General features: G+C 39.4%; 1 protein-coding gene across 2 annotated transcripts in view; it reads left to right on the forward strand.

The window, feature by feature from the left end:
* The window catches only part of tmem248 (transmembrane protein 248), a 38,719-nt gene extending 18,548 nt beyond the window's left edge, over positions 1-20,171 (forward strand). The window contains exons 2-7 of one of the 2 annotated variants that reach the window (XM_078224950.1): positions 2,219-2,395; positions 5,048-5,333; positions 11,811-11,961; positions 12,654-12,837; positions 17,303-17,544; positions 18,060-20,171. In XM_078224950.1, coding sequence (XP_078081076.1) covers positions 2,219-2,395; positions 5,048-5,333; positions 11,811-11,961; positions 12,654-12,837; positions 17,303-17,530 — 1,026 coding nt within the window. In that variant the 3' untranslated portion in view covers positions 17,531-17,544; positions 18,060-20,171. The remainder of the gene's footprint in view (positions 1-2,218; positions 2,396-5,047; positions 5,334-11,810; positions 11,962-12,653; positions 12,838-17,302; positions 17,545-18,059) is intronic. The other variant, XM_078224951.1, reaches the window with a different exon arrangement.
* Positions 20,172-21,438: the final 1,267 nt, after the last annotated feature.

The raw sequence follows: 21,438 nt of genomic DNA on the forward strand, positions 1-21,438 counted from the left end.
CTGGCTGGGATTCGAGTCCAGCTCCTAGACAGGGAGTGATGACGCCAATTGGATGTAGACTGATTAGATTGAGAAGCATAGATTGCTGGTGGCAGCAGGAGGGGAGAAGTTCTGCCTTGGGTTGGAAAAAGGGAGTTGGCAGTTGAGAAACCAAATTCTTGGCTCGTAAGAAGGGAAGCAGAAGTGTGCCCCCAATTAAGAAAGGGAGCAATTTACAGCAACAAAATGATTGGTCTCGTTTCTGGGTGAGGACATGGAGCAAGCTTGTGCTCGCCAGCACAAATGAGCAAAGTCCCATGAGCAATGCTTATAAAAATATAACCAATACTAAAATGTATTTAAAATAGATACATACAATGAATATAGCTGACTTATATTTGGCCTTCAAAGTAGGTTTGAATGAAGTTGCGAGAAACAACCTGAGAGTATAAAGGGATTTGTCCTTGTGGTTAGAATATGTTAATAAATTGTAGATGGCTATTTAAGAAGGCTGCCACTGACCATGAAATAGATAATGTTATATATAGTGTGAGAAATGGATGGAATAGCTGCTGTTAAATGATTGTAGTCATGAATAAAATACAGACTGGGAAAAGTAAGGACAACAGGAAGCAACATGAATATGTTAAAGAAATGTGTGCCATATGCAAAACATTTTTACTGATATATCCTCGTATCCAGATGTTATCATTGGCTGTTAGTATATATGTCTTGGCTTTGCATCTGAAAATCCACATTTGTTTGAGTTCTTGATTTTTCTTCTGGTTGGTAAAGGACACTTAGTGGGGTCCATGTGCTACCCTAAGGCAATGGTGAATTAAAAGAAGCAATCTTGCGTGCAAACATCTCTTAAAGTTGTGGTTAATCCTTTAATTAATTAGTTAATTCAGTTAATCCTTTCGAAGCCAATTAAAGCATTGAGTAAACAACTCCAACCAAGATGGCGCTGGAGTATGGCGACTTCTTGCAAGCTGTGCCCAGCATACCTTCTAATTCTCGTTCTATGCTTCTACTACATTCTGCACTCTCTCCTTTCCTTCCCTATGTAAGGTATGCTCTGCCTGTATAGCGTGTAAAAAAAACAATACTTTTCACTGTATACCAATACCTGTAACAATAAATCAAATCAAATGGTTCCGAGCGCCATTATTCTGTAGTCAACCTAAATAGTCAGTAAAAGGAAAAAAAACCCACAAAGATGCTAGAAGTGGAATGCCCTGGCTGCAGCAGTGGTGGACTTGTCAACGTTGAGAGCGTTCAAGTGGTTATTAGATAAACATATGGATGATATTGGAATAGTGTAGATTAGAGGGGCTTTAGATTGGTACCACTGGTCGGCGCAACATCGAGGGCCGAAGGGCCTGTACTGCGCTGTAATGTTCTATGTTCTACTTGTTAGTTCAAGCAGCATCTGAAAAGAGAAAAAAACTAGTTATAAGTACTGGGTATCAACTTTTCATCAGACAACAGTTGGCGTTGATACAGGCTTATTTGGGAGTGTAATTTACTGTTACTTCAAATTGTTCTGAATGTGGCCCCATATGCTGAAGTCTACTGGACCCTGCTGAGTAGAGTGTTTGTCAGGCTGGAAATGGGAGGAGGACTGATTTGGCAAGTTAAGCAAACAAGTGAGTGTTTTTCTGGAAATGTCCTGGATGTGTGAAGTTATTTATTATATTTTAGCTATATGACTGATGCTGTATGAAACTGGTGTGATTTTTGGTAAGAATTTTGATTTGCTGATTGCGTGTTATGAACAAGAATAATGTTTATATTCTGGATTTCTGTACATTTAGTATGATTTTTCATTCACCTTGAGCTTGCTGTTGATTTTATATTGTACTTGTGCAGCAAAAAAATTCTGATTGGCACCCATGTCTTTAATGCAGAGGATCAAAACTATGAATTTTAGGAAATCTTTCATGTCAGCATCTCCCCCTCACCACAATGTAATTAGCCATTGTCCACAAAGGACCATAAGCATTCTCTCCATTAAATGGAGACAATTGGTTATTTGACTTGAGGGACACCATTCCACAAGTGTTGGACAAGGCGAAGAGGCATGTCCCCATGAACCCGCAACAGCTCACACAGGGACTGAATCTGTGCCATTGACGTCATTCTGCACCACATTCTGCCAACTGAGCTAGCCACCCCCCACAAATCAGCAGATGAAATCTGTTCTTGTGACGAATTTAATCAATCATTTGTTTTACAGGTTTACTTGACAGGAACCATGTTTTCTATCCATCCACTTGAGAACTTGAAGGTATACATCAGCAACCGTCCTCCCCTTGTGGTGTTTATGATTAGTGTCAGTGCAATGGCCATAGCTTTCCTGACATTGGGTTACTTCTTTAAAATAAAGGAAATCAAGTCTCCAGAAATGACTGAGGTATTGTTTTTTTATGTCTCCCTTAATGGCATGGAAATGTTTCTCATAAACTGATAAAGTTCTAGATTTATACAAGACTATAGATGACTTTACATGATGAGCTTTCTAAAGACTGGGTTCCAAAAGTGAATGTAAGGGCAATTTTATTCTGAAATATATGTATGGGATGTATCTATTCTGCTTTGGGGTGCTAAGCTTACAAACGTTGGTGTTTGCAAATCAACAAAACTACTCTTGCAAATGTGTAGTTTGCTAAATATACCTGCTGTTTAGACAATATTATGATCTATAATGTTTTAAAATATAAAGAATCTTTATGTTTGTAGCAAGCACTGGATTCTAGAATCCTCCCAGTCTTTTAAATCTTCTTCCCTGACCCATATTAAACTATCACTGACCCATTTGAGTCCTTAAGTCAATAAAAGCAGAAATTATATTTGATACTTTGTCTCGTTCTTGATACATAATACAATTGGCTGTTCACTGTGGCATAGTGCAACCTAGCTAGTGATTTCTGTTAAGCATTTCAAACGTGCACGAAGTTGGCAGACTGCACTGTCAAGTTGACAACAGAATAGTGATGTGTAAAAAACATTTTAAATAGAAAGAACTTGCGTTTATAAAGCACCTTGTGTTCCTGTGTACTTCACAACAAATTAATAATTTTTGAGGTTTAGCCCCAATTGCAATGTAGGGAAATGTGGCTATCAATTTGCACGCAGCAAGGCCCACAAACAAACATTTTTCAATGATGTTGGTTGAGGAATAAATATTAGAACCATGTAAACTCCCTATGCTTCATCCAACAGTGCTATGAGATCTTTTACTTCCAGCTGAGAGGGTAGATTAGATCCCAGTTGAATGGCTCCTCCAAAAAACATCGAAGCTAAGTGATTTTGATTAAATCTGATGCTAGTTTTGGTGAGAAATTCTTTTATAGTAAGTGTTGTCCAATAGGATTGAGATACTTGCTGAATAGGTCACCACATTTGTCACAAGATACAAAATATATACCATATTATAAAACCAGCAAGTTTGAGGTTTAAAACTGTCAGAAATCAACACTGATGCACTCTCTGCCAGAGCCAGGAGAAAGCTTCAGTAGGGTTTTGCTATCGCAACTGTTAAGCAAAGCAAGTCTGCTGTTTGCATCTCAAAGGGTAGTGTTGATCTGTTAATTGAAGTGTTCTGTTTCTGATAGTGTGCTGCAGCCTATTTTAAAAAAAAACATTTTTTAAAGAGTAAACAGTCTCTAGAATCGATACGAGGAGATGCTGGAAGGGAAAGGAATCAACAAATCTCTACATATTTGCTTCTTCGCTCTGACTCTTTCCTTGCTTATGCTTTGTCGCCTATCATTTCTCCCTGAACACGGCATCCAGGCATTTAATAGACCGCTGGCTCGTGGCCAACCTCCTGTAATCTCTCCTTTTACGCAATTGATTCAATAAATCTATTGAGATGAAGGCTCACATTCTCAGTTTTCTTATGAGCTTTTGGAACTTTGAAGCATCCTGATTTTTATATTTATGCCTTATTAAAAGTCTTTTGAAGTTTCTCCAGTGAAAGACTGTGACTCTACTGCATCCCATATGTTGAAATCCTCTTCCATGATTTTCTACGTAGACTTTGACTTTTCCAATACTTCCTTGGCCAGCTTTCCATCTGTAAAATTCAGCTCATCAAAAACAATGTCAGTATCCTATCCTACTCCAGTTTCTGCTCAGTTGAATCCTGGTCATCCAACACTTCAAACATTTTTTTGTTCTATTTCAATTTTTTTAAGGGGGTCACCCCTCCCCACCTTTATAACCTGCAGCTCTCTGAGAGTTCAGAATTCTTCCAGTTCTGGTCTGTTGTGTATTCTCCCTCATTCCCATTGGCAGCTATGTCTTCAGTTGTTTAAAGCCTTACGCTGTGGTTTTCCATCCCTAAACCTCTCCACCTTCCAATCAGTCCTTAAAGCCATCTCTATGACCAAACATTTAATAATCCACCTGAAATCTCATCCTTTCACTCCATGTCCATTTTTGTTCAATTGCACTTCAGTGAAATGAACATTTTACACATTAAAGGTGCTATATGAATGTAAGACTTTGTTATTGTGTCATAGTTTATCTTTGAGTGCTTACTTGACGATATAGTGTATATTAATATGGAATTGCAAACTTAACTTGCATCTCTAACTGATCTCAAGTTTGGACTCCAACAAGAATGCATCTAGTCAATACAGCTCAGCTTACTAAATAAACTCTGAAGCCCTCCTGTATATGAATGTGTTTTCCCTTGTGTTACCATTTCTGTTAACAAAGTAACTTGTAGCTCAGGGCATGTCTGGTACAAAGTTATATTATTGCCGTCTCCAGTTGGATGATGGATTATTCATTTATAATTAGTTTGATCTAATAACTGAGGTAGGTAATTTAAAATTAAATGAAGAGTTTAATGATAGTACAGACTTATTTAAATTGCATGAGATCTAAATCTATATTTATAATTCAAAGTGTGATTCCAATACAGTTGCCAACAACCACTAATTAGCAGGGCCAAATTTTAGTTGATGCTAAAGTTGCGATTGCAATTACAGTATATTTTAAAAGATGAAACAATTGTAATTTAAAAAAAAAATACATGTTTTTTGCCTCCTGATAGGACTGGAATACTTTCCTGCTGAGGTTTAATGATCTGGACTTGTGCATATCTGAGAATGAAACTTTAAAACACCTCATTAACGAAACTACCACCCCAGAGAGCACAGTAACTAGTGGACAAATGCGATCTTCCACACAATCCCCATCAGTTCTGGAAGATCCTGGACCAATAAACATTTCTGTTTCTATAACACTTACACTGGATCCTCTAAAGCCTTTTGGTGGATACTCGCGCAATATTACACATCTTAGTGCAACTATCTTTGGACATCAGATTGGACTGACAGGTAACAAAACTGAAATCACTGTGATGCTTTTCTAAATTGATGATCTTTGGTGTTGCACATTTATTTCTCTGGTTTTAAGATATTGGCCAGATATTTTTTGTCTTGCTTCCGACACTTCAATGTTGTAATAATTAAAAATGTTCGTATTAGATTAAATTTTTAAAAAACTACAGTTCAGTTCATTTTAAATTTTCCATGACTACTTTCTCCCAACCACTACTTGTCCAGTTATCGTGTGATTCCAGTTTTCAAATTTGTTATTAGTGTGTTTGCTGACTTGGCTTCAACAAAATTAATTTCTACAAACTAATATCACTTCATAAAATATCCAAGATTTTCTAATTTACTTCTAAGATTTCCTACAAGAAATGCCTCTTAAAATGATTAAATTGGTTCTCTGTATTTTGCATGTTGTGGTTGACATGCTTGCCTGGGTTTTCATCCTCGAGGCGAGTAGGGAGTGTTCAGATAATTCCTTACTCTGCCTCCCAGCCTGGGAGAAATTATTCGCAAGGATTGAATCTTTATTGCTGGGAGTCTGGTGAGGGTTGGAGTTGAGCCAGCTGACTCGACAAGAAGTGTGGAGGAAGCCACAGGTGTCAAGGCGGGCTGTTTAAAAGGCCTGACTCAGTTTCACGAGACGTGCCCCATCCGTGTCACCTTGTACCCCCCCCCCTCCGTGTTCCCTCATACATAATGAGGCTTGGTTAAGAGCCCAGATGGCCAGTATAACATGAGAACACCTGCACCCCAAGGAAACATTTATTGACAACTCAGACATTGATCTCTGTGGTTAATTTCACAATGCTGATTGATGCAAGTTCTGGTGGTTTCAAGGGTTTGTGGTTTTTGAAACTTCAAAAGACTTGGATGATTGATTCTTTTATAGCTTGGTCCAGATATTCTTTTCCCCAAACATAAGAGAAAGATATCAATGGATTAAATTTCTTCAAAACTTTAAAAAAAAACCATTCTATTATAGACTATGGTGTTCATTGGTTCTAGAAAGTGTACAGTTGGGTCAGTAAACATGGAAGTGTCAGAGATTTGTACATGAACCATGAGGTGTGTGATGGTTCCGGTCAGAAACTCCAAAGTGTTCTATGGAGCCCACCTGGATCATAAGTTTTACATCTTTAATTTGGTTAGGATAAGTATGATATGTTTCATTTCAGGTATGATTCAAATGACCCACTAGGAAGCTTTTATCAAACAAAGTTTTATTTAAGAATGTCGTTAACATGTATAGTAAGAAAATTAGCAAGAGCTTTTATCAATTACAACCAAGAAACAAAATAACGACTAAAATGTATAACTCTTACCAAATATATCTAATGTGTTCCAATCAAACCAATCCCACAGACAAAAGACCCTTTTCACAGCAAAGACTAATGCTCACGCGATACTGGACTTGAGACCTTTGGATCAAGTCTGCAATTCTCTGGATAGACTCAGAACAGTTTGAAGTCAGAACAGGTTTCCAAAACACCAGGAGTTGAGGCAAGCCGCCAACAGCCAATTTCCCCCTCCCCCCACCCCCCTTCAGAAAGGCAAGACCTTACTTTCAGCTAACCAGCAGAATTTCCAAAACCAGGGGGAGAGAGAGAGAGGGCGATACTTCTTTTCTGTTTGATGCCTCTTCTAAAACTAAAACTCAAACCTGCAGCTCCAAACTGAAAATGAAAAAAAATTCCTATCATCTGACCTGCGAACCAGTTTTTCTCTTAACAATGCACAGTCATAAACAAACCCTCATTTTAAGTAGACAGCCCGGCAACAATGAGGAAAAACAAACTGGAAAAAGTTTGGTTACAACTGCGGAGTACGTGATTTAAAAAAAAACTTCTTAAAGGTGCACTAATGTCACAGGTGACATAGTGGATGGACAGAGCTTGGCATAGGGAACATAGTGGGTGGATAGAAAGGCAAAGCTGGGCATGGAGGCATGAAGGTGGTGGGGCAGAACCTGGCATGAGGGGCCTGTAGGAGTAGGTGGAAGGGGTAACTTTGCATAGAGGCTAAGAACTTTTAAAATAATCACAAAATGCTGGCTAAACTCGGCAGTTCTGGCAGCATCTGTGCAGATAAATGGAGTTAACGTTTTGGATCTAAATGATCCTTCTACAAAACTTTTAAACGGTCCCCTTGTGCAGACTAGGGTTCATGGCTCCTCTAAGGAGTCATGAAGCACGACTCTTCAAAAACCAGGCCCAACTCCATGAAGATTGCAGTGGAGTAGGGCATGTCTATCCTTGAATAGAGCTGGCCAGGTCGGGAGTGATGGATGTGGGTTTCTGACCAGAGTCAGCCCATACCCTTTAAAAGCACTCCTGAAAATTTAATGGCCTGGGAATGGGGTCAGGTATCCTGACATTGGGACCTGCCCGCCATTTTTAAAGAACTCCCGAATCAACCCAACTCAGTGAAAATCCAGGCCGCAATCTAGGTTTGAATAATATGGAAAAGTGTATTGGGGATTCTCTTGATAAACATGTTCCTATGATAAAATAAATACTTCTTTTGAGATGGCATCCCAGTTCCAAGTTGGAGACATCTGCATATAACAGCAAAGGTGGAACAGCACTGATCCCTTTGTTGCACTTTGTCGAAACCTCCTTCAGACTGAACAACATGCATTTGCCCTAAACTGTTCAACTTTCTATCTATGTTTCCTCTTGACCATATTTAAAAGCAGCTTCTTGTACATCTTAACGAAAGTCCTTCTCAAAATCCATTTGCATAAGCAATGATCCTAGCAAGCTATGTGGCTGCAACCCAAAAAAGTTCCAAAGCAAACTGCACAAGAGTTGATCTCTCTAACCTACTGTGGGTGGTTGCTGAGCGAAAATTTCAAGAGGCCACACACTTAAATAGTTCACACGTGCACTCCAAAAAAAGAGGCTACGTTGTACGCAACATCAACTTTTTTACCTTCCTCTAGTAGCGCTTTAAAAATAACTTTGCATAAATATTAAATTGCCAGTTACAGTGGCTTCATAATATGAAGATTGCAAAATGGGTGATGTTGCATGCACCTGCATTGCCTCCTTGTAATGTTAGCATCATATGTGTTATATAAATACAAATCTTTGTGATTTGCTTCAGATTAGCTTTACAGTTTACATTGGTCAAGTATGTCACATTAGCATTCTCAGGCTTTGGAGATAAAACGAATACAAAGCTTTTTTATATGAAAAGGCTGACTAAGGGTGGGTGATGGCTAGTCCTGAAGATGGAAATATTTAATACCTCTTGGCTGTGTTGTATTCTATTTGCTACCAGTATGTTTCTGTCTTTGCACTTTTTAATATGTCTTGCTTGATGTTTTAAAAGATTTCATAATTTTTGACAATTCATTCTTGCTACAGTGCTAGTCAGGTGAGGAGTAATAGAATGGCTCTTCTGTTTTCCTACATCTTGTTTGAATCATAGATTCATAGAACCTTACAGTGTAGAAGAGGCTCTTTGGCCCATCGAGTCCTCACCGACACATTAGAAATACCTGAACTCCCACCTAATCCCATCTGTCAGCACTTGGCCCATAGCCCTGAATATTATGAGGTGCCAAGTGTTTATCCTGATACTTTTTAAAAGGATGTGAGGCAACCCACCTCTACCACCCTCCCAGGCAGCACATTCCAGATTGTCACCACCACCTGGGGAAAAAGGTTGTTCCTCTCATTCCTCTCTTCCCCCCCCCCCCCCCCCCTCAAACAAACCTCCTGCCCCTCACCTTGAACCTATGTCCTCTTTGACTGACCCTTCAACTAAGTGGAACAGCCGCTCCTTATCTGCTCTGTCCATGTCTCTCATAATCTTGCAAACCTCGATCAGGTCGACCCCTCATTCTTCTCTGCTCCAATGAAAAAACCCAAGCTTACACAACCTCTCTTCATAACTTAAATTTTCCATCCCAGGCAGCATCCTGGTGAATCTCCTCTGCATTCCCTCTAGTACAATCACATCCTTTCGATAATCTGGTGACCAGAATTGCACACAGTGCTCCATCTGTGATCTCATCAAAGTTCCATACAACTCCAACATGACTTCCCTGCTTTTGTAATCTATGCCTCAATTGATAAAGGCAAGTGTCCTTTATGCCTTTTTCAGCACCCTACTAACATGCTCTTCTGCCTTCAGAGACCTGTGGACAAACACAAGGTCCCTTTGTTCCACAGAACTTCCTCGTATCCTATTATTCATTGAGTACTTTCTTATCAAATTACTCCTTCCAAAGTGTATCACCTCACACTTTTCAGGGTTAAATAACATCTGCCACTTACCTGCCCATTTGACCATTCTGTCTATATCTTCTTGCAGCCCAATATACTCCGCCTCACTGTTAACCACCAGTCCAATCTTTGTGTCATCCGCAATTTTACTAATCCTACATAGTCCCCCCACATAGTCATCAATGTCATTTATATAAATGATGAATAATAGGGGGCCCATGTGCAACAGGACACTGGCTTCTAGCCCCTAAAGCAGTCATCGTGTCCTACAACGGAGCCAACTTTGAATCAGGGCTCTCCTACCATGACTAAACCCTTTAAGTTTAAAAACTTTAAGATTTTTTAAAAGAGTAATTCCCTACTCTTGCCTAAATAATGAGTTTCAATTTAATATGGTTTGGAAATACCCATGATGTGGAGATGCCGACTTTGGACTGGGGTAAACACAGTAAGAATACTCACAACACCAGGTTAAAGTCCAACAGGTTTATTTGTCGCAAACGCCACTAGCTTTCGGAACTAGCTGTTCCTTCGTCAGGTGGGGGAACAGCCGGTTCCGAAAGCTAGTGGCGTTTGCGACAAATAAACCTGTTGGACTTTAACCTGGTGTTGTGAGAATTCTTATTGGAAATACCCACCAGGACTTAATTATCAATCAGCTGCACCTGTTGGTCTCACGTCACTTTCTGACCTGCAAATGTCTGTGCCCTTTTTTTTGATGTGGAGATGCCGGCGTTGGACTGGGGTAAACACAGTAAGAAGTTTAACAACACCAGGTTAAAGTCCAACAGGTTTATTTGATAGCAAAACTTTAACCTGGTGTTGTTAAACTTCTTACTGTGATTACCCTTTTTTTTGGTCAGAGGAGGCGGGAGGGAGGGAAAAGCTAATGTAGAGTTTTGGGCTTAACCGCTCCTTAACACCAGTTCTTCCTCCTCCCACTCTTGAATAGATTTTGAAAAAATCTATTGTGACTGTAAAATATACAGACAAGTTCTTTGTAAGTCATTTAAAAAGAAAGAATAATATTTATTGTACTTGACACCTGGACTCTTGTGGGAGGATGGATTAAGCAGCTTTTAAAGTTTTTTTTAAACAAAAGTCAGTTTTCTATGGATTCAGCACTGGATGGTTTCAGACAAGGCTAAAGGCTCAGTGGCCTTTCTGACTTCTACAGCAGGATGGTTTGAGGATGTTGTTGGATGGTCTCTATAGGATCTCTTAGAGTCAACAGTTGCTGCCTTGGATTTTAGACTTTCTCCGTGGCATCTAGCTGGTCAAATGATAGGCGGGGCTCAAGCCTGCAGGATTGATGGTGGTACTGGGGATTGGGGTTTTGGTTTTTGGCCACCTTTGGCATCTTTCCTTCTGTTTTGTATCTTGGAGACAAACAGCTTCTTAAAACACAAAAGTGGGTTAATTGACTCCTCATGTTATTTCTTCTCCAACTCCAGTTACCCAAGATCAATCATAGCAAGTCGGTTCTAGGTCCATGGTTTAGACACGATTAGGTTATGGCCAGGCGATTTCCTTTCTCAGCCAGGGTCTGTTGTCCGAAGTGATTGTGTCTAACGGCTTGTTCCATGCCCAGTTGAATACACAGGTGACAGTCTGGATGTTTTGTGATTGATCAGGAAATGGGGTTTGTGTTCCCCTAAGGTCTTTGATGGGTTATCCTCGACAGGCTGACTCTATTTTACTGGCTTTGGAATTTGTAAGGTATAGTAAGGTAAGGCAAATGTTCGGCCGTCTTAGAAGCTGCTCGTCTAAGTCACCAAAATGCTGCTGTTTAGTCTTTTACAATTCAGCCAGTGGTTTCAACCCAATAAATAAATGGCCATTTTCGATGTTAAAAGTGGCTTGATAACATTCTTTGAATGTGATTCTCCTTAATTATGAGTTGGTATTTTAAGCAATATGTGCAACTAAATAATTTCAGTCAAATTTATGACTGTCAACCCCACTTATTTCTTAGGATATATCTTATTAATGTTGGGCTTCTGTACACAACTGATAGACCACTAACATAACCTCTGTGGACTGTTTTTACTTGGCCTTCATGTTCATTTTTAACAATCAAGTTTTCTAAACACTGACTATCTCTCTGGGAATATTTAGCGCTTAGTTCTAATTATGAGGACATAATTGGGTTCTTTGACTTTAATAATTGCTAGATGGAGGCTTTTACTGTTATTTACACCCTTCTTTAATGTTTTAATAATAAGGTTTTGTGGTGGTTTTCTAGGACACGAAGCACATGAAGAAATGAATATTACATTTACGCTACCAACTTCCTGGAATTCTGATGAGTGTGTACTCCACGGCCACTGTGAGCAGATGGTTTACTCAACGTGTATGACCGTCACAGCCACAACTAATGTTTTTCCCGTCACAGTGTGAGTATTATTCTGGAACTGGTGGGGATTTTCAGACAAATATACAGGGAATATTTAATGTCTAATCCAGCTGCAGTTTTTGAACTAGAAATCAATGTAGCATGGTGTTGAATAAAATACTGTGCAGAATGAATTTGTGAGAAAACTTACACTAAGCTAATGTAGATGTTAGAGTCAAGTCCATCCTTATTTGGTATTGGCTATGAATAACACAGATGAATTTGTCTGCATCTACTACCAGCTACTTGTGCTCCTGCTTGACAAACTCTCTTCCAGATAATGGTGTTGTCCATAATTTGTACTTCCTTGCATGAAGGATAGTTACGGTTACTGTTTTTAAACCATTACATCTGGAATGGGCAGTTTTTCTGAAAGACTGTTCCTGCTGAGTTAGGCATGGGACTTGCTTTCTTGCCCTGTCTCTGAGAATGGGTGTCAGTGACAAACCACCATTGGCAAGAAAAAGCGCCAGGAAAACCGCGCTGGTGAAGCATCAGCCAACAGTGAGCCAAGAATCTGCCTCAGGCAGAGCACGCGTTGCATGACATGTTTTCAAAAAGATTGAAACCGTTGTTTTTATTTTTTCTAGGAGCAGTCCTAACAGTCTTAAACAGAGGGAAACATTGAGAGCAGTAGGTTATATCTTTGAAAGCAGATTTAAAATTTGAAATAAAATTATTTTTTTTAAACAGCCAGCCACCGCATTGCATCCCCGAAACGTACAGTAATGCTACCATCTGGTATAAAATTTTCACCACAGCTAGAGATGCAAACACAAAATATTCGCAGGACTACAACCCGTTTTGGTGTTATAAAGGAGCAATTGGGAAAGTCTATCATGCACTCAATCCTAAACTCACAGTCATTGTGCCAGATGTAAGTAATTCATCCTCTTGCTGTATACGTGTAAACTTCAAACCTAGTTTGATGGTTCATAATTCTTTCTCCTCTTTAAGGCTCCCATACCAACCTGTCAACACTAAAGTTATGCATTGCTTTGGTTTTCACACTAAGAATCAAAGTTGGAGCATTTTATTAATTTACCTTAACATGTTAACTAATAGTATTTGGTTCAATATAACCTGGCCCTACCATATTAGTGTAGGCCAAGAACGAATCAGTAGGGTGGGGATTTGGTTGATCCAGATTATGGTAGGATATCACTGTTCTGAACTCTGCCCCATCAAAGTTCATTATTTAATAAAGGCCTCTTGACCTTATTCTTTTTCCCTTGCAGACATTGCTGTTTGTATTTGATGTTGTATATTGTGTTCACCAAGGAGAAGGGCCATGTTTTTGAGGAAGAGAAGGTGTTACAGGCTAATAGGCTGGAGGAAATAGATGTTCGGAGGGAGGATGTCCTGGCAGTTTTGAATAAACTGAAGGTCGATAAGTCCCCCGGGCCTGATGAAATATATCCTAGGATTCTTTGGGAGGCAAGGGATGAGATTGCAGAGCCTTTGGCTTTGATCTTTGGGTCCTCGCTGTCCACGGGGATGGTGCCAGAGGACTGGAGAATGGCGAATGTTGTTCCTCTGTTTAAGAAAAGGAATAGAAATGACCCTGGTAATTATAGACCGGTTAGTCTTACTTCGGTGGTTGGTAAATTGATGGAAAAGGTCCTTCGGGATGGGATTTACGACCATTTAGAAAGATGCGGATTAATCCGGGATAGTCAGCACGGATTCGTGAAGGGCAAGTCGTGTCTCACAAATTTGATAGAATTTTTTGAGGAGGTAACTAAGTGTGTTGATGAAGGTAGGGCAGTTGATGTCATATACATGGATTTTAGTAAGGCGTTTGATAAGGTCCCCCATGGTCGGCTTATGATGAAAGTAAGGAGGTGTGGGATAGAGGGAAAGTTGGCCGATTGGATAGGTAACTGGCTATCTGATCGAAGACAGAGGGTGGTGGTAGATGGAAAATTTTCGGACTGGAGGCAGGTTGCTAGCGGAGTGCCACAGGGATCAGTGCTTGGTCCTCTGCTCTTTGTGATTTTTATTAATGACTTAGAGGAGGGGGCTGAAGGGTGGATCAGTAAATTTGCTGATGACACCAAGATTGGTGGAGTAGTGGATGAGGTGGAGGGCTGTTGTAGGCTGCAAAGAGACATAAAAAGGATGCAAAGCTGGGTGAAAAATGGCAAATAGAGTTTAACCCTGATAAATGTGAGGTGATTCATTTTGGTAGGACTAATTTAAATGTGGATTACAGGGTCAAAGGTAGGGTTCTGAAGACTGGAGGAACAGAGAGATCTTGGGGTCCATATCCACAGATCTCTAAAGGTTGCCACTCAAGTGGATAGAGCTGTGAAGAAGGCCTATAGTGTGTTAGCTTTTATTAACAGGGGGTTTGAGTTTAAGAGCCGTGGGGTTATGCTGCAACTGTACAGGACATTGGTGAGACCACATTTGGAATATTGTGTGCAGTTCTGATCACCTCACTATAAGAAGGATGTGGAAGCGCTGGAAAGAGTGCAGAGGAGATTTACCAGGATGCTGCCTGGTTTGGAGGGTAGGTCTTATGAGGAAAGGTTGAGGGAGCTAGGGCTGTTCTCTCTGGAGCGGAGGAGGCTGAGGGGAGACTTAATAGAGGTTTATAAAATGATGAAGGGGATAGATAGAGTGAACGTTCAAAGACTATTTCCTCGGGTGGATGGAGCTATTACAAGGGGGCATAACTATAGGGTTCATGGTGGGAGATATAGGAAGGATATCAGAGGTAGGTTCTTTACGCAGAGAGTGGTTGGGGTGTGGAATGGACTGCCTGCAGTGATAGTGGAGTCAGACACTTTAGGAACATTTAAGCGGTTATTGGATAGGCACATGGAGCACACCAGGATGATAGGGAGTGGGATAGCTTGATCTTGGTTTCAGATAAAGCTCGGCACAACATCGTGGGCCGAAGGGCCTGTTCTGTGCTGTACTGTTCTATGTTCTATATTGTGCTGGTAACGCTGTACAGCCTGTTCTCCATTGTGTTGCTCAGTATAAAATTACCCAAACCATGTTATCCCTTTATTGCATGCCCCATGGTCCATTCAAGCAAATTTATTGGACAGCTAATGGGTGTGATCTCAGAACCCTCCGATGTTAATCTGAGAAACAAAAAACCCCGTGGGACTGATCAGATGTTTGTTTTATGATACAAAAGCAAAATACTGCGGATGTTGGAAATCTGAAACAAAAACTAAAAATGCTGGAAATACTCAGCTGGTCAGGCAGCATTTGTGGAGAGAGAAGTAGTGTTAGTGTTTCGGATTGATGACTGTTAATCAGAACCTTAGTTTGTACGGTCCTATTTGCATGACTAAGGGAGGCGATGGTGTAGTGGTATTGTCACTGAACTAGTAATCCGGAGACCCATGGCAGATGGAATTTGAATTGAATAAAAATCTGGAATTGGAAGTCTCATGACCATTAAACCATTGTCAATTGTTGTAAAACCTCATCTGGTTCACTCGCCTTTTGAGGAAGGGAATCTGCCATCCTTAACCAGTCTGGCCTATATGTGGCTTCATGCCCATAGCAATGTGATTGACTCTTAACTGCCCCCTGAAATGGCCGAGCAAGCCACTCAGTTCAAACAACAGTTACGGGTGGGCAACAAATGCTGGCCTTGCCAACAGCACTCTCATCCCATGAGAGAATTTTAAAAAGTGATGTCATATTCCTCACTACAGAGAATGATATCTCTAGCATCTGAATGTCAGTAGCCTCTTGATCTAGCTGCTGTTGTTTGGTAGTACAGAATTTGAGTATTGCTGAAGGAAGAGACATGCTATCAAAGCTTTTCCTCTTGCACTCATCAGAACAGCTCGCAAGAATTTACTAGCTGTAATAGGGAACATCAACAGCATGAGAAGAGAGTGCTGATAGGATGGCAAGTGGACTCTGGTTGAAGTGCTGCTATGGAGAATGCAGAATTCTCCAACATTCTCTTGTGCTGTGTTAATTATTGTTCCCTGTTACAGTTGGGAAATTCTTGTGTGCAATCCTGATGAGTGCAAGATGAAAAGCTTTGATAACGTGTCTCCTTTTTTATTTCAGCAAGCTCATGATCTGGCTGTGTAGATTTCAACTTTCAATGGCTAGAACACAGTTTTATATAATTTTTCTTTCAAAACCTCCAGTCAGATGAGGTGGGCTTCTGGTTGGTGTGCATCAGTTTCAGTATCTTGCCAGCAGTGCGATGGACTGACTCTATCATTGTGCCTGAATTTGCTGAAGAGGAATAATCCTCAGTTTGCTTGACTGAAACTCCGTGTATTAATGGTGCACAGAGGATCTGAAAGATCTGTCAGATGGTCAAAGAGAGAATATGTAAAAAGATTAGCAGCTATCTTAAAGGGAGTCCCAAATATCATCTTTGAATATGTTAATAGTAAAAGGGTAATCTTTGAAAGTTGTAGAAGTTGAGAAAGATGTTTTTTTTTGAAAAAAGCACTTGTAATCCTTGGCTTTATAAATAGAGGCATAAAATACAAAAACAAGTAAGACACGCTAAACATTTAAAAAATACTAAGTCGGACCCAGATGAAGTATGGTGTTCAATTCCAGCTGCCATATGTTAGAAAGGATGCCAAGGCCTGAGAAACGTTCTAGAAGGGATTTACCACGATGAAGGACTTAAGTTGTATGGAGAAACTGGAGTAGCTGGAGTTGTTTTCCTTCGAGCAGAAGCGGTTAAGAGAGATTTGAAAGAGTTTAAAATCGTGAAAGATTTTTATCGAGTGATAGGTGAGGAGAAACTGTTTCTGGTAGCAGGTCGGAAGCCAGAACACAGATTTAAGGTGATTGACAAAAGTACCAGAGGCGAAACCATTTTTTTTTGTTGCAGTATGATCTGGATTGCACTACTTAATAGGTTGGGTGAAACGGATCCGATGGTAAAAATGGAATTGAATAATTTATGAGTGTAAAAATGTATTGGGTGATGGGAGGAAAAAGCAGGAGAATGAGATTAATTGGAAAGAGCTAGCATAGAAACATAGAAGATAGGAGCAGGAGGAGACCATTCGGCCCTTTGAGCCTGCTCTACCATTTATCATGATCATGGCTGATCGTCCAACTCAATAGCCTAATCCTGTTTTCTCCCCAGTAGAAACATGCCATAATAGGCCAAATGTGCTGCAACATTCTATGATTCTTCAATGACTTAACCGTGGTTTACACAATGAACTAATTTCCCAACTGAGGAGGATTGCATAAATATAAGGGGATGATGGAAATAGTAAAACATGTAAAATGAAGAATAAAGATGTATTCCATATTTGTTCCAATTAATCCACTTTGATTTTGGATCTGATTGACAATTTTGCACAAAAATCTTTTATTCACAGGATGATCGATCACTTATTAATTTACATTTGATGCATACCAGTTATTTCTTGTTCGTCATGGTGATTACAATATTCTGCTATGCTGTTATCAAAGGACGGCCAGGGAAAGTACGACAAAACAATAGTGAATTCTGTCCAGAAAAGGTAACTCCTTCTTTTTCTGTGACTCAGCCCGATTTAAAGAAAAATTATACTCTGATCGTGATGCCTGTTAAATACAGACACTAACACAGTACGTAATTGTGAGTATTAAATCATTCACGTTTTCCTAATCTAAAATGGTGTGTTGGATCAATGCTACTATCTAGAATTTAGTTTTCAACATCAACTAGATATTGATTGAATCATTTAACAGATGTCTTTGTGCTTATTTTTAAATTCTCAACATGAAAAATTCTAACGTGTATTTAATATTGTATGTATATATAAATATATTGTCTGCTACATATGATTATTAACCACATAGATGTCCCTAGAATTTTATTATTTTTTACTATCAGTAAAATTTCACTGTAAATATTAGCTTGAGTATTACTTAACTGTTCTGGCACTATAGGAGTTTAGTTACCAAACTGTCTCTGCTTTTCCCAACCAGGAATCAATGTAACCAAAACCATAGTCTGTTTACACTCTGTTAGCGTTATCAACCCTTAGAGTGAGCAAACTAGACAAATAAGCAGGCCCTCATTGATTGCTGCTAACTTAATTTGCTAATTAATTTTGCTCTTTATCATTGCATACTCTTTTTCTTTTTCAGGTTGCACTATCGGAGGCATAAATCAGCTTAATTACTGGAAGTGGACAGGTTGTAGCATTTGCACGTTAAACCCAAAATAGTGGGTGTTGACGCTTTGAATGCAGTGTCCTGAAAAGTTGGTTTATTCCAACCAAAGACATTTTTAAGTGCCTGTATTTACTTTGTACATATTTGTAAGGGTATATCCAAAACAAGTCCATCAATGCACTTGTGCCACATGCTAACTGCATTTTTTAAAAAAAAAGTGAAAGACAAAAAAGTTTGCACCAACCTGGGTGTATAGAAACGAGGTTCATGAAGATTAACCATGCATTCAGAAGCATTTTCTTTTCTGTTGAAGCTTTTTGAACTCTTTTGGAGCTTTGTTGAGTTGCAAGAACACTTTAAAAACAGTAAGGTTATATCAGATGTGTAAATAATGTGTTGGAAATATGTGCTGTGTGGTATATGCTGCATTTCTGACACCAATGGTTTGTTAAGTATTTGGAGTTGATGTGTATATGTAGTTCAGCACAATTATTATCTCTTAATGCTTGACAGATAAGGCATTAAAACTTGTGGAACATGGAAGAAGACAAATGTATAATAGTGCATTTCAATACTGCTTGAGCTTGCAGGAAACGGATACTGAATTCATTGTGTAATTTACACTACTGCTGTCCCGCATAATTGCTTGCTTAAAAATGCCAGTGTTGGCTGTATTATGTGTATGGCTTGCTGGAATACTGTGCATCATTTCCTTTTGTCTTTATTGTCCTTCACCTGCTTCCACCACCCCCACCTTCCCTGTCGTCTTCTCCTCCACCTCCTCCTCTCCCCCCCCCCCCCCCCCCCCAGCCCAACACACACACAGACACTGCAAAACTTGCACGTATAGTATTGTCTGCAAACTGGTCCACAAAATTGCCTTAATTACCTTCATCTTTCTATTGGCCTATTTTGTCTTTTCCTAAACCTTTGCAACGTAATTGAAAAATTCCCCTCTTCACAGCTTATTTTGTTGAATTCACATTGCTTATGACGTTGGCGGTGATTGTAAAAAGAAAGGAATTCCCAAGCTGTCAAATTTGCTGAATTTCAGCACTTTACACCCCAAAGAGTAAAGTAACCTGTGTGATCTTAATGATACTAGTATGTTGCTTTGGTACACTTTAAATATTAATTCAAAAGAATTGGTGAATTTGGTCTGAGGTTTTTTTTGGGTATCTGCATAATAATAGATCTTTTACTATGAGTTCTTTGATCCTTCCCAGTTCATTCAGTAAGTTTTGAAATGAGCCTTAGTTATTTGCTGACTGAACCAGAGCCACATGGAACATTTGTCCATACCCTGGTAACTATGGATCCAGACAGTGGTGAAAAGCAGTGAAGAATGTGAAAAAATCTCTCCATTTTTGTGTACTTTTGGATATAACTTAGCTTTCTTTTAATATCTACACAACACAACTTAAATCTTCTGAAGTTGGTTTAGTTTGGAAACTGAAAACATTGGGGTTTTGACAAACAGACTTTCATTTAAGCATATGGTTGGTTGTATTGGTGCTCGGGTATGCTGAGATCAAATGATTTACAGCCTGAAGTTACCTAATTAAACATTTCTTCCTTCCATTAGAAGCCATCTCAGCACTGCATGTAAAATATGCGGGAGCAAGTTAGGCTGAATTTAAAATAAAGTACATTTAATTCTGCCAGCCCTGATTAGAGTTGCAACCTGTTGCAGTTTTTGGCTGATATGTTTGAATATTTCATGGCGTACGTGTTGCACATCTGCGGGGGTTTCTTATTCTCCACTCCCTTCTCCTGATTTGAATGTGGAGATGTGTTAATTCAGAGCTATTGCATAAACTAAGATTGCCTATGTAAATGTGATTTTTAACAGTAGTCATGTTGCCTCAAATCTCAGTTCATTGGCAAAGTGCCTGAACACTAGTTAGAATGCCCCATACTTTATTTAGGAAGGGAAAACTTTGTGACTTGTGTTGCTTGTCGTCTTGTTGCATGATTGTAATCATAGCACATTATTTTATGACAATCTCTGATTTCTGGAGTTTCTGTGCTTTTTGGTAAAATTTGCATATGCTTTTGCTGAATAAAAGAATCCACTGATTAAAAGTGTTGTATTTGCCTTAATTAGAATTATATTGTTGATCTGTGTTGAACAACTTTTAAATCTGTCTGTATTTCAATGCTTTGGGATATAAGAATGTAATATATTTGCATCTATAATTAAAGTGAATACATTTTGGAACACGGCGTTCATAAATGTAGCATTATACATTGTTGGGACTACTTCAAGAAAAAAACCTTGAATGGTTGCCACATTCAATGTATGAATGTGTGGCATTGGAGACAATTCAGAGGATGTTCACCAGATTGATGCCAGGGATGAAAGGGTTGACGTCTGAGACGAGATTAAACAGTTTGGGTTTATACTCGCTTGAATTTAGAAGGTTGAGAGGGGATCTGATCGAGGGATATAAAATTTTAATAGGGATTGATAAAGGAAATGTAGACCAAATGTTCCCTCTTATGGGGCAATCTCGAACAAGAGATCACAGGTATAGGTTGAGAGGTGGTAGATTTAAAACAGAGATGAGGAGAAACTACTTCTTGCAGAGGGTGGTGAATTTGTGGAACTCGCTGCCCCATAGTACGGTGGAGTCTGAATCATTGGTTTCAAGGAGCCAGATATATTTCTGATTTTTTTTAAAAAAACAGGATATGGAGAACAGGTGGGGAGGTGGATTTGAGACCGGGGGAGATCGACCAGGATCTGATTGAATGGCAGAGCAGGCTCGAATTTGCTTACTTCTGCTCCTAATTCCTATGAATACGGCACAATTAACGTCATAATTAGATCAGTTTTGAAATTTCAGTCATCAGAATATTCATTTTAGTAATGTTGTCTGAAATGCAAAATTCATTATTTATTTCCACATTGGACTTGAGGGGACTTGCCTTGCACAAGTCTTGATTTGCCTTGTTGTTTGACATCAGTACCAGTCCAAAGATGTGCGGGTTAGGTTGATTGGCCAGGTTAAAAATTGCCCCTTAGAGTACTGTGATGCGTAGGTTAGTGGGATTAGCGGGTAAATATGTGGGAGTAGGGCCTGGGTGGGATTGTGGTCGGTGCAGACTCGATGGGCTGAATGGCCTCCTTCTGCACTGTAGGGTTTCTATGATTTCTATGAGTTGAATAACCAACATATTAACAGACATGGAGATACTGAGTATTTGATCAGCATAATCCTTAATAGAAAAACTCAGTTAAAATTTCAAAAATGGTAAACCTGACCTCAACCCACCTCCAGTTTTAAGGGCGGTGGGTTAGTTTATGGATGACTGAACTGCTTTCCAGCGATTGATCAATCATTTAAAT

The sequence above is a fragment of the Mustelus asterias genome, chromosome 12 (assembly GCF_964213995.1).
Source record: "Mustelus asterias chromosome 12, sMusAst1.hap1.1, whole genome shotgun sequence".
Taxonomy (NCBI): Eukaryota; Metazoa; Chordata; class Chondrichthyes; order Carcharhiniformes; family Triakidae; genus Mustelus; species Mustelus asterias.